The 22,041-nt window shown below is 44.8% G+C and overlaps 1 protein-coding gene across 2 annotated transcripts in view; it reads left to right on the forward strand.

The window, feature by feature from the left end:
* SCAMP3 (secretory carrier membrane protein 3) overlaps window positions 1–22,041 on the forward strand; it is a 162,580-nt gene that overhangs the window by 251 nt on the left and 140,288 nt on the right. The window contains exon 1 of one of the 2 annotated variants that reach the window (XM_069650105.1): window positions 147–356. The exons of the other annotated variant lie outside the window; for it this stretch is intronic. Within the exon in view, the coding sequence (XP_069506206.1) occupies window positions 297–356 (60 nt within the window). The 5' untranslated portion in view covers window positions 147–296. Of the gene's footprint in view, window positions 1–146; window positions 357–22,041 lie in introns of those variants that run through there. 2 annotated transcript variants of the gene reach the window in all.

Here is a 22,041-nt window from a genome sequence, read left to right on the forward strand (position 1 = left end):
AACTACGCACGCGCAGATGTAAGTGCCCATCCAAGCTTGCTGCAGGGGTAGAACTAGGGTGCGCGTTCTAGTCATCACTCTGGGACCTGGGCCCGCCTCTGCCTTAGGAACTCAGAGCTAGGATTGGCTCCTACTTTGACGGGTGTGATAGGCGGGTGAGGGCGGAGTATACAGGCAGGCCCCTCGTGACTCTAGGGAAGGAGGGGAGTGGAACCCGGGATTGCCGGAGGTAGTGTAAAGAAAGCCGGGACTACCGGAGAGAGGCAAGGGGGGTACAGGGGAACGGTGGTGCTGCTATGGCTCAGAGAGACCCGAACCCCTTTGGCGGTAACGGGGAGCTGGATAACCCGTTCCAGGTAAGTGGGAATAATTGCACACCCCGATCTTGGCCATGGTGGGTTTATTTGACATGGGCGGGTGTGCTGGCTGGGCGCGAGGGCAAAAGTGAGGAAAGAAAGCTGGACGGGGGGAAACTGAGGACACCTGCCGTGTCTAAGGTGTGTGGGGGGGGGAGAAGGAAGGGACTGGGATGCAGTCTGGCATCCTATTGGCGAGAATGACAGCGAATGAGGAGGGTGGGTGGCGGGGACAGGTAAGTTCACGGTGTATTGTGCAAACAGGTCATGGTTGACGTGATGGGAGAACACATACAGATAATGAATGTAAGGGAGCATCATTATGCCAGAACGTAAACGTCACAGGGTTCGCGGATAGGCGGAGGTGTTGCGGAGGGAGGGATCAAGCATTCCAAGGGACTAAATGGTAGAGTAGTGTGGGTGGTCATACAGAATGCATGACAATCTGAGGGGTCGGACAGTTTCAGGCATAAAGCGCAAGAAGGATCAGCCAGCCAGGATGATGTAGCAAAGGGCTAGGTTGATGTGGAGAATGTGGCGAGAGAGGTTAAGTCCTTGTAATCTGGCTTTGCCTCCGTGCCCCTACTACTCGTCACAGAATGTAGTCATTGACGGTGATCGGCCTTCTGACAGAACCCTTCACCCAAAATCTTTTTTTTTTAAGACCCACTTCATCACAGTGTGGAGTTTAAAGCACCTGTTTACTTTCTGTCCTTCAGACTAGAGGGGCCAACTGGGCTGGTCTTTTCTTTTCCTGAAGTTTTGATGCCACTGCTGGTCTTTGTGGCTCTAAGAATGCTGTTTAATTTCCCCATCAGCCTCTGTTTGGCTTGGCCTTTGGGAGGGTAGGGCAGCCCCAGGCATTGTGGGTACGGGGCACCCTGGGAATCTCAGCTGGGCTGCGCGCTAGTGTGCCCAGGTTGTGGCCTGCAAAGGGCAAGTGAATGGGATAGAGCAACAGAAGTCAACTGTGCTGGGGGTCACTGAAGCCCATGCTTTGGCCATGCCTTAAGGAAGCTGTGCTGCATGAGGATTTGTGGTTTGCAGTCTATCCTTTAAGGAACGTCGTGGCCACAATGAGTAGGGGAGAATTGGACCGTGCTCAGTGCCTCAGATTCTATTTTGAAGTGGGAATATTTTACTCCCCATTTTTTTTTTTAAGTTGGAACTAAATTGATTTTTTAAGGAGTAAACCAGTCCCGTACCTCATGGGAGCATTTTAAAAGTGATTCAAAATATTTGTATCTGTAAAAAAGAAATGTTTTTGTGAGAAATACCTTTGCACCAAGTTATTCACTCACATTAAAAGATACATTTGATCTCTTCTGCAATTGTAGTATATTTCTTCCTCTGGTCGTACCTGCACTACTGGTCCAAAGATTACTATGTAGATGTTTTGGGTGAATGCAGGGGCACAAGCACATTTGTGTCATTTCTGATTTCTTTTTTTGGGGAGTATATTTACTCCCGATTTGTATTTTATGGTACTATTTGCCTGTTTTTAGGGAGTACGCATATCTGATCACCTCTTACCTGCAAGGCTGACTCTTCTTACCCTGTTTTCTCTCTATCTTTTGGACATTTGCTGTATTCTGTGTATGGGGCCTGGCGCTTAACCACTATAAGGTTTGCAAATGACGAGGCTTCTTGCAGGGTATCCTCATGCAGCACAGTAGACGGGCTGCTGGCAAAAGTCTCTTCTGCCCCCAACTATAGAAAGGATCACTGAATGGGGATGTGTGCTGATTGCAGACCCCCACCTCCTAGGATATTTGGGATCTCCGTCAGTAGGAGAGAATAAGATTGAAGTCGCTGTGTCATTTTTGTTCTTTTTTATGTTGCCGCTATTCTGCTTATGGGGGTCTGGTGGCAACCCGTTTCCTGTTTTGCAACCAACAAGGCTGCGTTGCAAATTCGGCAGTGCTTCCCATTCGTTTGAGGGTAGGTATAGGTCTGGGCGCTGCCACTGCTGGGGTTAATGGTAGGATGCCCAGACCTAGCAGGAGAGCGACATTTCCAGTGTAAGTCCTTCCACAGCACATTAGACGTGCAGCTAGGAATCCCGTATCTCTTCACCCCTTCCATTAACCGTGTGGTGATTTGGGTGCTGCCTTAAAGAAAGGGCTAATGTAATGGGCAGCCCGGCGTGATGGTGTTTCTCTCTGTGCTGTCTTCATCTGTTATTGTACCTGTATTCGTTTAGACATTGGCCTAGCTTGATCTAGACTACATGAGGAAGCTGGTGTAGGTTCTCTATGGCATAAGTGGGGATCCTAGCAAGAGAGGGAGTGTCTGCTGTCAGAAGTGCCTGTCGTTCTGAATGAACTTGTTTCACTGCTTACTGTGGAAACCTGGGGACATTAACCTGGGGACATTAACAGCTGAAAGTAATCAGTGAATCTAGCTCTCTATCGGGCTGCCCTGCTGATTGGAATAAGGTCTGGTGTGGGGTGGGCAAGCCTGCTTTTGTGTATCAGTTTTCTTCTTGCAGAAATATGTCTGACCTCGGTATCAGGCTGACTTTGTATGCTTACAAAGGAAACGGTGAATGTGATACAAGCACCGTTGTGTAATACAATTCTTTTTCAGTGACAAAATCTTGTACATTTCCATTGAATGGATTTTTTTTTTCTTTCCATGTTAGTATTTGGCTGCTGTTTGGAACCTGCATAGCACAGTACTAGGAGCATTGGCATATAATCCCCACATAGGGGAGTTGAGTACCCGCACATGGCTGAACCTTGAAATTGTGTGTCCTACTTCGTTGCAATCAGATGCATTTTTACATTCAGTGTGGGCGCTGTATCCCGCTCAGGGTTCGAAATTGATGGGAGCTGGATAGCTCCTGCTCCTAACCCAGGAGAGCCTGGTTGGCTTGAAACCAACAACTATCAGCAGCTACTTTTATATCCCCAGACCAACCGGTATCTTACAAAAACGCAAATGTGACCTTAACATTGAGCATTTGAGAATGTTCATAAAAAATAATTGGGGTACATTCAAACATAATGTATCATACATAATTGGCAAACAGTTAAAGTTGGCATCTCTTGTGGAACTGCTGTGCACTCGCTCCTGGTTCCCCAGCAGTATCTCCTGCTTACTGAGCAGTCATAGCTGATTTTAGCTCCTGCTCATCAAATCCTGCCGTACCATTTTATTTTAGCTTTCACCTGGGTTAAGTGCCTTCAGTATTTTTGTCAGATACCAGCTGTGCCTCGTTCCTGTTTGGGGATGGCCTGCGCATGCCTTCTCTTTGCTGGCCATGCCAACATTAGCAGGTTGGTCCCCTGCTCTCTGGGCTCCCCCCCTGCCCTTCGCCTTTTGCTTACCAGCTCCCCTCCATCTCTGGTTTGGACAGCGATAGTTTTGAGTGATCAGGGATGCCTCTTAGCTGGACCAGATGGTGTGTTTCCTGGCTTTATGCAAAGTATCACGTTGGCTGGATGGGGGCATGAGGGTGTGGGGGGCTAGTTTGGCGACTTAAAATTTGGTTTTACCGTCAGCTTGATTGGTCCTGCCTGGTAGTGGTATTGGGTGGGGTCGCTGTTTTCAGACAAATTACTGGCCTGGATCTGCTTACGTTCAGGGGCATCCTTTAGGTTGGCTTATGCTACTCCCAGATTTTCAGGTGCTACCTGAGATTTGAAGCCCTCTGCCTGTACAGCAGCAACATTAGACTACTGTGGGTCATGACTAGTGCTGCTCATGAGCCAAAACAGTCGCTGGTTATAGGAGTGCTTGGTGTATAGTTGCACTCACTGTCTAAGAGGGGGTCTAGGATCCTGTCTATACGTGGCCTAAGTGCCAGGTCCTTGCTTCACCTTGGATAATAGATGGAGCGTGTATAGGTTGCGTGGTAGTAGGCCCATTTAAGATGTGGGCAGCCAGTCGTGCCCCCTGATTTATAGCCTCTGTGGGATCTGACATTGCTATAGGTTAGGAGGGCAATCTGGGTTCTTCTGACCCTCTTCCCTGCCATCCCTCCTCCATGGTAAAGAAAAAGGGTGCTACTGACCATCTTTTGGGTCCCAACTTCGGAAGGCATCTGGCTTGTCCATTTTGGAATGCAGTAGTGTCATATTGTGAACATTGGCGCAGGGTGGGGGGGGGGGTCAGTCCTCAAACACTATTTAGTTGATTTTTGGTGGTGAAGCCAACCTCACACTGGGTATGCTGCAGGAGTGTGTCCTGCATGGTTTTAGTGTGCCTATTCTTGGAATGAGTCTGTCCCCCTTCTCTCTAAACCTTAGATCTGTTGGGAGGCAACAGTCTCTGGGTAGAAAGTTTCAGTTCGACACCCTCGTATGGTGGGCTCCCACCCAACCCACCTTGGCCCCCCCGATGACCAGGTTCCCTTTGTAAGGATCAGGGTCTTGGGGAACCCCAGCCTCATTTTCTGCCCTCTTTGGGAGGTTTCTGCCCTGGTGCTAAGTTGGATCTATAGCACTCTGGCAGCGCTTTTGAATTCCTCTAGTTCACCCTTTCCAGCAGTTGGACAGACCCACGCTTGGACAACTATAGGCCAGTAATTGGAGATGTAATCTGTGATGAGGGGTCTTTCTGGAGGGCTCGTCCTGATCTTCTGACTAGGAATAAAGGTGTGGTTGTGGCCCTCTTCTGCTGAATGTAGTGCTGGGCCCCTGGCCCTCCTGGTTTGTTCCTTGGGGCTCCTTGAGGATCCTTGAGTTGGAAGTAGGGCTTGGGATGCCTTTTTCCTAGGACATATGCTATTTTATGGGTTTGGTCTGACCATGGCCTTTGCCTTACATGAAGTAGTCCTATTGAGCGGCCTGGATAATTGTCTATTCATAGCGCCTGACTTTTTGGGACCTTCATGTTGGTTTCGGAGAAGGATGTCCTCCACACTTGTTAATTTGGGGGAGACGATTGCCTGTGATTGGCCATCCCATGACAAATTCTCCCGATGTGCAGGTTGTGGATGTTCTTTGATCTTTGGTATACTACAGTAAGTACTGTTCCTTGACAAGGAAGACGGACATGGAGGTAATGCTCGGATTTATTACAATACTCTTCACTACCCCTGCTCCTATTCTTCTTCGTCACAGTACTGACACCCACCTCTTTCTGTGGAGTGGCAAGATCGTCCCGGTTCCTTTGTTTTAGACGGGAGGATTATGGAACAGGTCAAGTGCGTTATACCCCAGGCTGTGAGGAGGTGGTGCTTTTGGTTGGGGCGGGGGGGAAGTGTTCTGTCGGAAGGCAGAACACCTTCAGTGAGTAAGTACGTTGACGTGAAAGAGGTGGCCTTGGAGTGATGAAGATTACCGATAAGTAATCGTAGCATTAACCAATGTAGCAAACCAGTATAGCTATGAACCCCTTATTTCCTTATTTTGTGATGGTGATTGTCATTTTGTAAATGCACACCCAATCCTTCATTATTATTTTTTTCTTTCTAGATTCATAATGGGGTACAAAACTGCACATTTTAGACTACACGTGTAACCCTTGTTTCGATTTTAATTATTACTGGTGAAATTGAAAGGCATCTTTCAGAGCCAAGTGCTGGTATACAGAAGACTGGGAAGAACAAGTTGGCCGAGCTCCTAAAAAGTCACTGTTGCCAAAGAAATAGTGTATAGTTGATCTGTGTTTACCATTAAATGTGTGTCCACCTACCAATAAATATATGGGCTGGTAGGTGACCTTCATACACTTGTTTCTGCTTTTAAGAAAACCATTACAGATGAATACCTACAAATCTAATGCGTATAATAATAGGATCAGCAATGCGACCTCAGATACCAAGGAACTATTTGCCATTCTAAAAGAATTGGAAAACCCTACCCCAGCCATAAACCCAACCACCCCCAGCAAGGAATGGTGCACCACTATTCAAGACGCACTAACAGCCAAAATTGAACTACTCCAAATAAAAATCACATCCAAAAAACAATCACTAGCCACAAACATGCCCTCCTTAATCTAAATCGACCACATCAGGAATTCACCAGCTCCCCATTCCATTTCACACCAGTATCCCAAAATGTAGTGTTTGACACCATCGCCAAACTTAAAGCCTTCAACTGCAAAGGAGATTCTGTCCCCGCATCAGTAGTCAAATCCTGCGCCCACACCCTCACCCCCATTATCACCAACTTCGTGAACGCATCCTTCAATACTAACCTAGTACCAGCTAGCATCAAAGAAGCCTGGGTCACCCCTCTCCTGAAAAAACCTACCCTAGACCCTACTGTGCCTAACTAATAACAGGCCAATAACAACTGTCCCATTTCTCCTCAAAATATTGGATAAATTAGCATACAACCAAGTCCAAACTCACCTTGAACAAAACCACCTCCTTGGCACAAGGCAATCAGGCTTCCGCCCCAACCATAGCACAGAAACGGCACTCCTTGACTTAAAAATCCAGATGGATACCATCAGAGACTCAGGAAAACTCTGCATCCTTCTCCTACTCGATCTCTCCGCAGCGTTTGATTTAGTAGACCATAATAAACTGTGCGCCACACTAGCGAAAGACTTCAACTTCTCCACCGAAGCTACTACCTGGATCAAATCTTTTCTTGCTGACCGCACCTCCAGGGTCGCCATAGGTAAAGAAGCCGCCAACCCCATCATAGTACCCATTGGTGTCCCCCAAGGTTCCTGTCTCGCACCAACATTATACAATGCATACACTAAACTCCTTTTCTCAGCGCTAGACGACATGGGTGTCATCTACACCAACTTTGCAGATGACACCCAGATCCTCATCCCTTTATCGGGAGACTACACTCAAGACACCGACACTATCAACAAAATATATGCCATAATCCAAAATTGGATGGCACTAAATAGCCTCTGTCTCAATGATGAGAAGACTGAGGTTCTCATTGTGGGCTCCCAATCCAAAATAGAAGCATTACATGCTGATTACTCATCCATCAACATCGATGGCACAAACATATCAGTACTCAAACAAGTAAAAACACTAGGTGTCTACCTAGATGCCAACCTCACCATGACCAAGCACATTAACGCCCTCTCTTCCTCTACCTCCTACACCGCTAAACTTATTGCTCTCAGTCGCCAGTTCTTGACACCCACCAACTGTATCACGCTGGCAAGAGCTTTAATCTTATCCAGGCTCGACTACTGCAACGTACTCTACCTGGGTACCTCAAAAGCCAATCTAAACAAACTACAGCTTATTCAAAATAAAGCCCTTCGGGCGGCCCTTGGATTAAGGAAGTCAGATCACATCTCAAATATTAGAAGAAACCATCACTGGCTCCCCATCAAAGCCAGGGTCACATTCAAAGCCCTGTGCGTCACATTCAAATGCATCCACTCTTGTGTCCCCATCTACCTCAACCACGCCATCACCAAAAAAGTATCAAAGAGGCCCCTCAGATCTAACAGTCAACTACTCCTAGCCATCCCCGCTACAAGACAACCAAGGCAGGAGGCAGTAGTTTCCAATACCTCGCACCCACATATTGGAACACTCTTCCCCTCCCCATCAAAAATGAGCAAACGTTCTCAGGCTTCAAGAAATCCCTGAAAACGTGGCTATTTAACCAAGACTAAAATCCCCTTCTATGTTTCAGGAAATATCACTGTACTGTAGCCTTGCATTAAATGTCTTTGTGTATGATTATCTTGTATTCACATGCACTGCGCCCGATTGGCAATTTCTAAGAAATGTTTTTAACCAAGCTGTCTGTAACATCGCCGTGGTACCCAAGGGTTTGGGCGAGTAATAAATTCAATAAAATAAATAAACAAACGCCAAGTCCGTGAACAAAAGAACAATTTGAACGTAGGACTCCAAATCATTTATTAGAAGCAAGATGACATTACGTTATTTTAACAGGTCCAACTTAAGACATGCAGACAGATCCTTGGATTTTCTTTAAAAAGCAATTAAAATGATCAGTAAACAACATTATAAAAGGAGGGTTTAGCTAACACATGGTTGTTAGTTACTTGGACTGTTAGCACAGTCCAAATTACCCACCCCCACTACCATGAGAAAGCAGCTAGTTGAGCAATCTCTTTTATCAACCCCTCCCAAAAAATCCCTTTCCTCACCTGGGTATCAGAATGTTAATGAGGGAATACTACAGCAGCTTAGTGGTCTTTTTTTTTTTTTTTACACATGCTGTGATCTCACCCAAAAAATATCCCTGGTAACTGAAAAATGTTGGGGGCACCGGGATGTGACATGGGGTCAATTGGAAGATGAATACGTTATCAGTGGCATCCCAGGGGATCCCTGGGATTCCAGATAAATTAGTAGGGATGATGGGGTAACATTTGAAAGCAGGTTTGCTCTTACCCTGCAAAGTTCAGAGAAACACATTTATGATGGGATGCTTAGGAGATCTGGAAAGACCCTCACCCTCGTCAGACAAAACCTATCCTACTGCTCAACCCCTGCAGGCTCCACTGCTCAACCCCTGCAGGCTCCTAAAGGCTGCGATAATAAAGTATTCCTTATATCATAGTCAGTTTACCAAGTCCTGCTCTCGGGTGACAGAATACCTAGAGTCGTCGGGAGCTATTCCTATGCTGCATCACACAGTATTCTCCATCTGGCAAGCTTATCTGAAAACCAGGACATTATCTAAGTGGATAGCTCACAGGTTGTGCTGGCCTCTTACCTGGAGCCAGCTTCACTTTGCAAGTACAAATGCTATGGCAGGGCCAACTCAGCCCTTCATCCTTTGGATATCGATACATTGAGTGCCATTAAATGGTGCAATAATGCCTGTTAATAAAGCACTTAGAAGCTGGGGGAGTGAAGCATGTTGCGCTACAGAAAAACACATCAGTAAGACAAACCCTTAGTGCTGTGTAACTTTTTTACCAGAACCACTAATTACTTTCGTCTCCAACCCTCCTCGTAGAATTCTGCGAGTCACGGCAAAGAGAGGAGTGGTTTCCACAACCCAGGCTTGCTGGCCAAAGGAATGTGAGGTCCCTGCTTAAACCACGAGCAGAGGACTACTTCACCCCTTTCTGTCCAATCACAGCTTCCAGGGAACAACCACACGCAGATACCCAAAAATTGAGCAAGCCGCTAGACCCTTCTGTTATTTTTGGAGAGTGCTTTACACAAATTCCTTGGGCATTCAACCTATATCTGTCTTAAACCTTATTTATATAAGCAAATATTTGGTCACAGTTCCATGAAAAGCAGCATACATAACCCCCTATCCTTGATTTAAAGAAAATGAAGTGCAGTTCCTCCACTGGCATGGATGCTGCTGAGGAATCCTCATGACCATCTCGAATTGGGGCCTCTCCTTGATGATTGGCAGTAGGTGGTGCAGGCTGTGTGTTTCATGAAGATGCAGGACTAGGACATGCACGCACCTGTTTACCGTGGTTTTGCGTTTGTGCCCACTTGGGGCATGCTCGCTCAATCCCAGCGCCTGAAGTGGTGATCTGGGTGGACCTGCCACCACAGGCCAATTCTTCCTTTGTTGTCTATAAGACCTGCTTGATTACATCCCGCCTGGTCTGTTACTGAAGTCTGCTGACCCTCTCGTGCCCTCTTGATGCCAAGATGGTATTGCAATTCATGCGTAGGGTCCCAGGACCGATGGCCACTCCTGTGCTCGATAATTGTGCACTTATGAATGCCAGTGAAGGTTAAGCCTTCAGTTAAAAATTATATTTCGCCCCCCGTGTGAAAGTGACACATTGGCCTTAAATCCTTCACCAGGGCACACTGCTTAAAAACCTTGGTCCCACATCTTTCTTCATTCAGGGCACTGCAGATCTGGAACAGAGTATCCACAGAGCTTGCCTGCTGTCACGTGACCTTGCTTTGACCCGTGTTGCATCCATTGCTACCTTTGCCCTGTCTCTGGAAGTGGATCTAATTATATCCTGGTGGTTTTGGGGTCTGTCTCTTGATTGTATTAGGTTTCCTAATTTCTCCCTCGTAGACTTGGGGAACCATTGGGAGGGGGTTTCCACTGTCCATGTCCCACTGTCTTCCAGCAGGGATTTGTTGAGGGTGGTTTGAGTTCCTGTTCCGGGCCTAGCAATCACTAGTGTGGGGTATTACCCAACCCCTTCGACAGCACTCCTGACAGTCCCCACAGTTAGGCATGGGACTTCCTCACACTGCGTTTTGTAGCGGGGAATTCAATGACCTCAATAGTGTTGTTTTTTGTTCGCCGCACAGGGTCAATGGGGGGATAACTCCATTAAACTCAGTTCAACTTCTATGACCCATATCTAGCCTCCATTCCTATACTGAATGTGTAGTCAAACGCAATTCTTGTAATGCAGAGGTTTTTAAAATGTGTTTTATGTGACTCGCTAGCTGAGAACTAGCTCTAGAGCTCTGCATGCACTCCTCGCCTGTAAGCAATGACCCTATTACACGTGACTAGAGCTCGGGTATCTCCTGGTTTCAAATATAACATATCACTGTACTTAAACACTAGAACAGATGCATTCCGAAACCAAGCACTCCAGCAGGGAAGGAACATAAACCTGCACCTGGTAGAACCACTCATTTTGGCAGCAGTCCAATGCTTCGAACGTTCGCACATCCGGGGCATGTCCCCAAGGCAGAACAATTCAGTGATAAAACCCACACCAGGTCTAACATCGCATCCAATAACTGCAGCATGAAGTGCAGACCTCTGCCAATGCCATTCTGAGTATACAACGATCTCGGCCGATGCCTTCGCTTAGTGTAACCTCCCTTTTTTCTATATAATATCTGTTGAAATAAAAAGGCGCCTTTGAGGACATAGGTGCTAACCTGCTAGCATTCAGGAGTAGGCACAAAGAAATTCACCCAAGTTCCTAACCAAAGTTGCTGCTGCCAACAGGAAGCACAGCTAAAGTTGTAGGGTATAGTTGCAGTACGTTTTAGTGTACCTCATCCTACTAATGCATATAGGTACTTGGGTGCCATGCATCTCTCATGGATGCTTTTAGCCAGACATTCAAGGTGAGCAACGTGCACCAAGAGGCAAGGATCAAAACTAATAATGTTGAATGTACATTTAATTTATTAGAAACAAGCCGGCTTTGAATAATTTTGATAGGAACACCAGAACATGTATACAGGAGGATCTTTAGAATTATTCTTTTAAAAATGAGTGAACAGTATAAAAAAGGCGGGATACAAACTTTAAGTTGAAAGCTATTAGTCAACAGTCATTTTTCCTCTCAATTCTCCACATGCACACCGTTTCTCACTAGCCAGTGGCGAGTGCCCATTTTGAGGCCTGAGTTGGGGCTGGGGATGCCTTTCGCCGCAGACCAGGCTGTTATTTATTTGGATCATTGGCAGCAAAATCACAAGATGACATCTAGTGGGAGGGAGGTCAAGGAGTTTTATTAAGAACACTCCCACCCCCCCTTATTACTTCAGGCTCAAACCTCCAAATCTCCTCAGGGAGTTTTCTATCAGTTTAAAAAAAAAAAAAGTCATTGGCGCCTAGTGCTGTTGCTTAGTAACTGCCCTCCCAGGTTATACAACGTCCAAGTTGCATCATTTCCCTCTGAATGGAGAAATGGACCACTGCAGCGCGAACAGGCTGACTAACGGAGTGTGGCGGTGTCCCCACTCAAACGAAGAAGAGAGGGAAACTAAAGCCCTTGCTGTCGTTCCACATCCCACAGGCAAGAAAATACTTTTAGGGACCATTAAAAACATGCTGCGGTTAAAAACTACAAACTGTACAGCTCCCTAATGACCTGTGGCATGTATGAAATAGACAATTTCCTTCTCGTGTATTCACACGAAACCCCTGGTCGCTGCATTCTGGCAAATATATATAATAATAATAATACATATGAGTTGATGTCGGTAGTACGAAAATATGGCAGTTGTAGAGTTGGTAAATTATGTTTCCTCTAATGGGGAAATACTTTTTTGCACCCAACGTCAAAAAAAAAAATACTGGGTCACATAAATCCTGCCTCAAAATCTGATCTTCAGCCTTGACTGAGAAATGCATAAAAAGTTCCCACAAACAGCTTTTTACATTTTTTTTATTTTTTAATGTATTGCCATATCGAAAGGAAGTAACCTAGAGGATCAACCTCGCACCTCCTAACCCCCCAGTGTTCTCTGATGTTGAATTATCCAGTGAATGTTTTGTTCTGTCCGTTGAAATCCGAAATGCTGTAGAAAATTCAACTCCCAGCTTAGATGGCGGGCAGCACTGCGACGGCACTTTACAAAGTTGGTCACACATTTTTGTGTGTTGTGCGCATAGTGCTGTTTGTAAGCTCCAGGGGCCTTATGGAGGCCTTCACCTCCTATGTGAAATTTCGTGGCTTACAATCTTGTCATCCAGATGGGTGCTTTGGGTCAGCGTCCTACAGACTCGGGCGGTACAGAGGCCAGGCATACAGACTAATTGAAACTAAATTAGTTTGATCAGGAAGCCAATTTCACATGATTGAATTAGCATATCCTCTGCAGAATGCAGTTAGTTATTAGCAAAACTGGCGTAGATCTGTGGACTAAGCAGTGTGACAAACCGACATAACTCTGGAATTGAAAAGCAGTGCTCACCAATTACCAAATGATTCCCCCAGCATCCCTCTCCCCTCGCCCAGAGGAATGGCCGTGTGTTCATCATGAGAATAAGGTTCCCACCCCTAGAGCCAGAATAGCCACACTTGGCGAAAGCGGCTCACAACACTGCATCAATGCATAGCTGCATGCAGGGATTGTCACTCCAGTCTTTTGTTGCATCATCGGAGCAGTTGTCCAAGAGCTATGGAGTAATGTATAGGTCACGTGTTGGCTTCAGACCTTTTATATGATGCTTAAGCTCTCTGATGGCTATTTACGAGCTACATAGGCTGGGGCCCTCTGGAGCTTCTATGGTGTATTTGGTATTTTAATCATGGATGTTGTTATATAGTCAGGTTATGTTAAGTTGTCTTATACTGTGCATCTTTACCATTGGCATAGTCTCCAGGCGCTTAGTGGCTCTGTAAGAAAGAGAGTGGGGGGCGGGTTAGTGATGGAAGAGGGGTAGGATAGATGTTGTGTTCTTCTGTTGATTCTTGGGGAACTAGCTTCCTGTGCGAGTCAGTTTTCTAAGTGAGATTGATTGTGGGCACTGGCCTGGTGTATCCAGAGGGATAAGGCTCAGTGTCTGGGATTGTTTGTTTGCAAATGTTTACGTTGGATGTCTGGTTTGGCTGGCCTACGGGGCGTGTGGTTCTTGGGAGGTATGCAGGAGAGGAGCAGGGGTGGTTTAGTACATTGTCTACTCGCAATATTTCCAAAGTGCAAAACCTCTAACCTTCACAATACTTCTGAGTTGTTATGCATAGGCTAACTGTCACAATTCTTCTAGGTGCAATGCATCGTTTGATCTACACTTCTAATTGCAATGCATTGGCTATGCCCAAGAGTTCTCCCCAAGTGCAATACATTGGTTAATTTCACAACTCTTCAAAGTGCTACACATTGTCTATATTCACATTTCGTGTAAGTGCAGTGTGATGCCATCCTCATAAGTTTGTTGTGTGCAACACATAATTGAGCTGATGCATAGGCAAGCTTCACTGTCTTAAGTGTAATACACGGCTACCCTGACATTTCTTCAGAGTGCAAAGCAATGGCTAAACTGCAAGACTCCTCGGGAGCGGTAGAGGACTATCCTTGGCAATTCGTCTAAGCGCAATACATAGGCTGACCTTCAAATTTCTTCTAGGTGCAATACATTGGCTAATCTGCGCAATGCATCTAGGTGCAATACAATGGCAAAATAGAGCACAGTGCAGGACAGCAAAATGTTAAGAGTAGGTGGTAGTAATGTAGGAGTGGCAGGGTTTTACCAGAGCACAGTGATCGCTGTGCTCCCCGCCCATACCACCTTACCAGAGTTGTTGCTGTAGGATGTTCTGTCGGGCGTCCATCTGCGAACAGTGGCAAATGGGGGATGGGCCTGCCCTTTACAGTGGCCCTTGGCTGTCTGCCATCCAAGGCTGCCCGGGGAAGGCTTCTGAAGGATGTTCTGGTCCTGTGCTCTGTGGACAGACCAATCCCTCACAGGTAAGGCGACCAGTGGGAGTTGAGCAAGGCGAGATCCCATCAAGCTCTGAGAAACCACTTAATAAAACAAATATGCCGGTAATCCAAAAGGGAGAATTGCCTTACCCCAAAGGGTAGAGACATGCAACACGAAGATAAAAAGCGATCCATTAAATCAGCGATGTGAATTAAAGAATCCATCGTTCAAGTGCAGGTAGTACAAACTGCTTTTTCTGATGCTGCGTTACATTACAAGAGCGATGGGAGATTGTGTTTCCCAGCTTTTGCACCATCTCAGAAAGCCAAGGAAGGTTATCCATGCTTTGGGCCTCTGAAAGGAGATCGATGTTGGTTAAACTATTAGAAGATGGCGGTAATCGCTATGTACAAATTTAGCATTGCATCCAATTCTGGAAGTACAGTGGGCAGTTGGGGACGTGATAATGAACACCAGAACAGAAAGGCTCTATGATCTCCTATGTACATATTTTAGCCAACATGAGGGTTGCTGATGATGCAAAATAGCCAGGTGCACAGTTTAAGGATCAGAGAGTCAAACCACTGCTGCACCCTGCACGTGATGATGGGACTATTGGAGTGGTAGGAGTAGAATTTAACTTGGTGAATGTTTTATGTCAAAAGTGAGAACCAGGTGAGTGCAGCGACATAGATGCCCATATTTTTCATAAGGAAGATGTGAAGCATCTATCTCATGGTCTGCAGTGTCACAGGTAAAGGGGACTGAATTCGGAGAGCAGCAAGGATAGCTGCCTTATTTTCGTAGGCCATCTCCTTCAGTACCCATGAGGACATTTACCATCTGTTGGGGCAGAATCCTTATTGATAATCATTTAGAATATCATACAATGCTGTGTGGGGTGACACCAGAATCCTTTGGTCGACATTGGATCTCAACAAGCGAGTTATGATGGCCTTCTTTACCTTCTGTGGGAAATCTCTTACACAAGACGGACCTTGTCATAAGTGAGGGGAAAACCTGCTTTCAACAGCATGGCATTCTGTAGACATTCAGTGATGAGCGGGAGGCCTCAAAATCTGCACTAGGTGTCATTGCGTCTTGATGAGTAAGAAATCGTGTGCTTTTTGCCTGTGAATAATTGCGGGGGCAAGTGACTTTTTATGCCTGGCTACATAGCTAGCCAATTGAAATGTTTACCCTAGCCTTGACCCTCGAAGTAGGTGGGAACTTAACAGAATTACAGGCTTTTCACAGAGTCGGTCATAATTCCTCCACTGTTAGTTTGGTTTTATTTGAAATGGGCTTTTTTATTTTAAAAGGTCTCAAGAGAAAAAGACTGATTTACTTTGACCGATTTTTGTTTTTGATCGGAAAAATCAGCATTGTAAAGGTCTTTTTTTCCTGGGACCTTTTTAAAATGCGTTTTTTGAAGAAAAAAAATATTCAGCGATTATTACCCACCAAACCCCCATTTCCCCCAACCCCTAAACCAAAACACACACACTTACCTGTTCTCCCCGCCCTGCGCTTCCTGGTCCCGCAGAGCCTGTCAGGCCCTGCGTGCACTCGTGTGACACAGAGTGGTCTTTTTAAATCAACCTTTCCGCGAAAAGATCTTCATAAAAAGATATTTTCACTGGGAACGGTTAGTTCAAGAATGTTGTTCTTATTGTAGAGGAAACAATTTGTATTGTTACACAGATCTAGTCAATATGTTGAAATTCAGTGGGGTGTGAATGTAGAGATCGCAGGAACTTTGAAGGATCACAATGTCTATTAAGTGCTGCAAGCAGATGTAGATGTCCCAAATTTGTACTTGCAACTATCCATTGTGGAGTTTGACTCGTGGGGAGTTAGAAACAGTGAACAGACTACGTGTGAACTGAGGGTCAAGGGACTTTTTTTATGCCTCACTACTAGCTTCCAACTTGAAAATTGGACCCCTCCTATTTATCAGTGGTCTTAATTATGCAAAGTCCTACGCCTCGTTACGGTATGAATTGATTCACTCTTTGAGCAAGATGGCAATTTCTTCCATGCCTCCTCTTTTACAGGGATATCAACATACCCTTTCCTAATCAAACTATCACTTGGTGTATTGAAGATTACCATAAGGTTTAAAATAAAGGGAGAAGTGATCGTGAGGAGGAGAGCACCCTCCTGAGGCAAATCACCTTCCGAGTATCCAGGCATCTTATGTGAGAGGCATAGATATCTACTTGATACACTGCTGTCAATCTCCAGCTGTGTGGCCAGTTGTGCCACTTTGCTGGATCTTGTCCCTCTGTGGAAATTGATGTAGACCATAGACACCTGGTTGCTTATCTTTACTAGACCTGCCTGACCCTTCGTGACTAGAATGAAGTGCTGTGAAGCTTTGCAATTTGGTTCTATGTGATTATTTATTTTTCTTCGATCTTTTTGTGAGGCGACCTACAAAAAGCAAGATTTCTTTTGCCCGACTTTAGGTGGCCCACAAAAACCTAAAAAAAAACACATTCCCTTCCTCTGGCGGGGTTATCTCAAAATTGGGTGGTTTCACCCCACCCAAGACTCCCCCAATTTTAATACCTACACAAACGCCCAGTCACACATTCGCACATACATACACTTATCTCTTCTCCCTCGATGCCGTTTCTGGGTCCTGGTGTGCCTGTCAGCCCCTAAATCGATTTTTGAGGTTGTTCTTTTAAAAACAACCTTCACTTACGACCTTGAATACAGCTGCCAGTGCTCTTTAGCTGGAGGATTGATTCTTTGTCCATTGACCACCACCCTTGAACCTGACTCCACCAGTGCTTCTTCCAACTCCAGGGAGCTGGTTTGAAGTTTGGGTTAGAACCTTTGCAGTTTTGCTCAACTGACTGGGACTCCCCTACCACTGCAGAGCCTGCACATTGACCCACTGGCACTAAGGGTTTGAAATTCTCAGACATCAATTCTAATGCTTGTGTAGGTACTTCATGGGGGTTGAAGATGCGATGTTGCCAGGGGTAATGTGAAGACGCACGAGGCCATGTGCCCTTACAACATGAACCACTGCTGTGCTGGTACCTCTTTTTTGTTTCTGGAGACAGTGAGATTGTAGTTGTGAAATGGGGCCCTCCGGAAGGAATACTTTGACTTCACTGTTCAAAACATTGCTCCTATGAATGTTATAACTTGACCCAGGATCAGATCAGATTTTTCCCAAAAACTTATATATTTAGGAAAGTCCATGTGAGCCAAGTCACAAATTCCACAACATCACCTAGTAGTCATCGCTGGAAGTTCACCTCTAGTTCTGAACCACAGCAGCAAGGTATTGTGGGTATTATCTCAAATGCAAACCTTTTTCTCCAGGAAATTCTTTGTCTAAGAGGGCAGTGCTACTTGCATAGCTTAATCCACCCAAAACAGACATTTGCCAGGCTGCCAGGACAACTACATACCTAGTTTCACCCTTGTTAGGCATCATCAGTGCAGTGTAGTCCTGACCGCGTTGTGGTTGGACCATTTGGCCAGGTTTTCACAAAACCAAGAAAGTTATGGTGGGTTTAAAAAGGTTTGTAAAAACCCTTTCACCTGGTCCGTGTCACATTTCACTCTTGGTTGAATTACTAATATCATTTTCACAGTTATACCAAATTTAAAAACGTATTTCTTTTAGGTTTTCTTGTTCCATAGTTCTTGGTTGGAGTTTATCGCATCCCGAAGGGCAAGACTGTTGTCACTCCCTAGCCTCCTGTTCCGTCTGCAGTCCTGTGTATTGCCTATAAATATAAACAATTATTCGTCCAAATTATGACCTCTTGGCACTTCGGTGTCCATATCCACAATGCATCTTGATTCCTTTTGTCTCAATTTCAGTTCTCTGTCGCCCCCTGTTGGGTGTTGCAACACCTGGTGGATAATTAAGTATTGAAATGTTTCCACACTGCTCCCATGTATTTCAGCAAAATGTTTTGCAGGGGGGGGGGGCGTGTTTTTAATTGCTTGTAGATGCTGTAATATTCTTAATTTGACCATAAATGTGCTTCCTAAATACCATCACCTACATGTAATAACCTAGATTACATTTGTGCTACTACATGTTAGGTGTTCTTTGATTTGTATGACTTCCTTTGTTCCCGGTTGTTGGTACGCTATACATTTTTGCATCTTGTGAATCCCTGTTTCTTAATGGACAACCTATTTGCTTTATTGTTCTCAGGCCGTAGGAAGCTTGGGACCAACAGATTTCTTCTTGACAGTGGTTTCTTGTACGTTATTGTTACCCTTGTTTCTATCTGGTCTGTAATGTCCTTATCTTGTTTGAGCAGTCTATCAAGGATCTTCCTTATCACTACAGGTTGTGGATTATATGTTATGAAATGCACTGTTTCCTTTTTTTTCTCTTCTTTTGCCTTCTTGTTTTTGGCGTTTAGCAGGTCCTCTCATTTGGAGGTTTTTTAACATCTCATATGCTTTTTCAATTACTTTCTTTGAATATTTCCTCTCTTTCAACCTGTGAGCTGTTTCTGTAGATGATTTTGTACATTCTTCCTCGGAGCAGTTCTCTTAATTCGAGTGAACTCTCCATAGGGGATGCTCCTTTTTTTAGGGTGTTAGGATGGGCACTTTCTGCATGTAAAACAGCATTTGTGCTCGCGTCTTTCCTGTCTCTCATTTTGTATCCTTTCACCCACAATTTTGGTGTTTGAATAAACAATGTTTCCTTGATTGTGATTTTCTGTGAACTTCAAATTGCTATTTTCATTCATTATTGATGCAAACTCCAACGACTCTTTGGATGATGCTTCCCATATTATGAATAAATCATCAATATACCGTGTACAAACCTGTATTATTTCGGTATATCTTTGTAGTGCTTCTGTGTGCCATATCTTTTTTTCCCCATACTCCCATATACAGGTTTGCATACGAGGGTGCGAACGTTGTATCCATCGCGTTGCCACATGATTGTCTGTAGCATTTTCCATTGAATAAGAAAACATTGTGTTCTAGACAGAATTTGAGCTTTTTAAGTACCATCATTGAATGGTCTCTGTAATTTGCAGACTTCATGAATAGAAATTGTTGCACCGCTTTAATTCCCCTGCTATGTTCAATGCTGATGCATGAAGGGACCACATCTAATATTCCCATTAGATATGCGTATTTCTACGGTATCTCTTGTATTTTACTTGGAAAGTCCATTGTGACTCTGATATACGAGGGCAATGTTGATAGAAATGGGAAGAAATATTTATCTATGTACCTCAATGTTTTTTTCCAGGAGTAATCCCATGGCTGAGATAATCTGCCTCCCTGGTGGCTTTTGTAGTTTTTTTTAATGCACCTTGGGTACAAAGTAAATCGTGGGAGTTACTGGGTACTCTTTCCTCCCAATCTAAGAGCCGGTTCTCCAGCCATCCTCTTGTCATTTCCTCATAGTATCTGATATTCTGGGGTTGGGTTTTTGTCCAATTTGTGGTAGTCTTGTATTCCTCAGTTGTCGCATCGCTTCTTCCATGTAGCTTAATTTGTCCATTACTACATCAGAGGGTTTAATGTTATATATCCTCATTGTATTACATTTATCAAAATACAAGACCAATTGCAATCCGATTTAAAAACACATAATCATGCTTTTCTTTTATACAGAAGAACCTCCTTTGTTTAAAAAAATTAAAAAAAATAAAAAAGTCCACTTAATGCATAATGAGAATGTGGCAGATGTACATTATAGCCTTAATCTCCTTAAGCCAAACGCTGTTTTCTATTATGATACTAGTTTGTTTATTCAAAAGCATGCTCCCTGTTACCGCTATATGCCACTTATGTAACTTCCCACTAACAGTGGAAAGTTATATACATAAGTGGCCTTGTGCTCTTCACTATGTGTGTTCATATGTAGACACTTGTGTCATCCAGTCCGCCCATTTGTCGTGTTACTCTGGTGTTTTTCCAATGTCTTTCTCTGATACGCCTGGTGTTTTTAAGAGGTAGAGCTCTCCACTTAACCCATTGGTTTGTTAGCATCTTTTGATTTTCAGACTCCCAGCAGGGATTGAGAGAAAGATTTGTCCAGGGTTATACCAAGTACAGACTCAATGGTTTTCAGAAAATCCTAAAGCCAAGCTGCATCACAGGAGGAGAGTGTGGCTCCAGCAAGTGTTGGATGCTAGCTTCTGTAAGGATGCCAGTGAGCTCTATGTAGGAGCCTGTTTGAAATCTCAGTGTTGGCATCCTTAGGACCCACCTCCACTGACCAACGGTGTCCCCTCTTTTAGCCTGGCCATCGGGGGGCAGAAAAGTTAGAAAATGTGTGAGTTTACATTTGTAATGCCCTCAAAGGTACCTCACCTTTCAGTTTGGGCAGCAGAAGCGATTTACCCGCTTTCTGTAGGTGTTTGTACCACCACAAGGGACCATTAGTAATCCGACCCACTGTGATTCCCTCACATTTATGTATGGCCTTCTGTATTTCCCTCGACTGTCAGGACTCTCTTGCATCGGGAAAGGAGATTATTTTGGTTAACTGAATCCATCGTTGAGAATGGTTTACGAAAGTGCTCCTCATTGTGCAACTGGAGTTGCCTTTATGGGCCTGTGAAAGTCTCTTGTGAGTTTTAGCCTAGTAGTATAGTTTTATGTTTGGAACCCGCAGGAAGTTCTTGTTTTTGTATGGTGTTTAAAGTCTGATTTGTCTTCTTAGCCCCCTACGGGAAAGTTCAATGGATCTTATGGGGAGGGAAGTCCTCCATGGGACCAGTGACGATCACCTTGGGAGAACGCGGTATTCACAACCCTCCATTTCTGCACTCTTTTCTCTCAGTCCCCTGTGGTCCCCCACATCTATATGTATCTCTGTAGAGAAGAGGGCTTCGTTCATGCAAATCCTACTGGGACGAGGAAGATCGGACAAAGAGGCCAATACTGTGAAGGCGAGACCCCAAGCACTGTGATAAATACTGACAATTCTCTCCTATTTGAAGATCTGCTAATCTCTAATCTTCGCAAGGAACCCTTGATCCGCCCAGTGTTGCATGCCAATCCTTTACACTGGCATGTGTTGTCAATCACCATCTTGTAGAGCCAAGACTACCTACCCCGATGGTCAGATTGCTGGGGCTAAATCACCAGGAAGGCTATTGCTGGATAGAATAGAAAACCTCAAAATCCACTGGTAATAACTGGAAACGTTTTGAATTCAATGCTTTAACTTAGTTTGAATATAAAGGCTCTAGATGTCCAAAGCCCCTCCATGTGGAACGGGCCATGTCCCCTTATGAAGAAGGCCCTGTACTCTAACTTACTTGGATCTTTAGTGAACCATACTCTGAATGTCACTCGGGTGCCAAGGAGACATCTTGGGGAGGAACCAATCATCCTATACCACACACTGCATTTGCTATAGTATAATTTAAAACGTGTGCTATGTATCGAGTTTTCCTTGTAAATCTGCAAATTGTTCTGTTGCAGATGCATTGAAACAAACCTCCCATACAGTAATCTTGCCAACGAATGTAGGAAATTTGAGAATATGGAAGCTGATGAGTAGCCCAATGTTGGTGGTAGTGACTGCCCCCCCCCCGCCCCCGTCCCCTCAATCTACGGTCGCTTGCAGACTAATGGAGCCGGACTGCATCAAATAGTCTTCCATCATTGCCTAGTAAAACGCTGTATATCCCTATTATGAGCAGCCCTCCTGATGTGCGATTGTGGTGATAATTGTTTGA

The sequence above is a fragment of the Ambystoma mexicanum genome, chromosome 1p, assembly GCF_040938575.1.
Source record: "Ambystoma mexicanum isolate Mex_15411 chromosome 1p, UKY_AmexF1_1, whole genome shotgun sequence".
NCBI classification, from domain to species: domain Eukaryota; kingdom Metazoa; phylum Chordata; class Amphibia; order Caudata; family Ambystomatidae; genus Ambystoma; species Ambystoma mexicanum.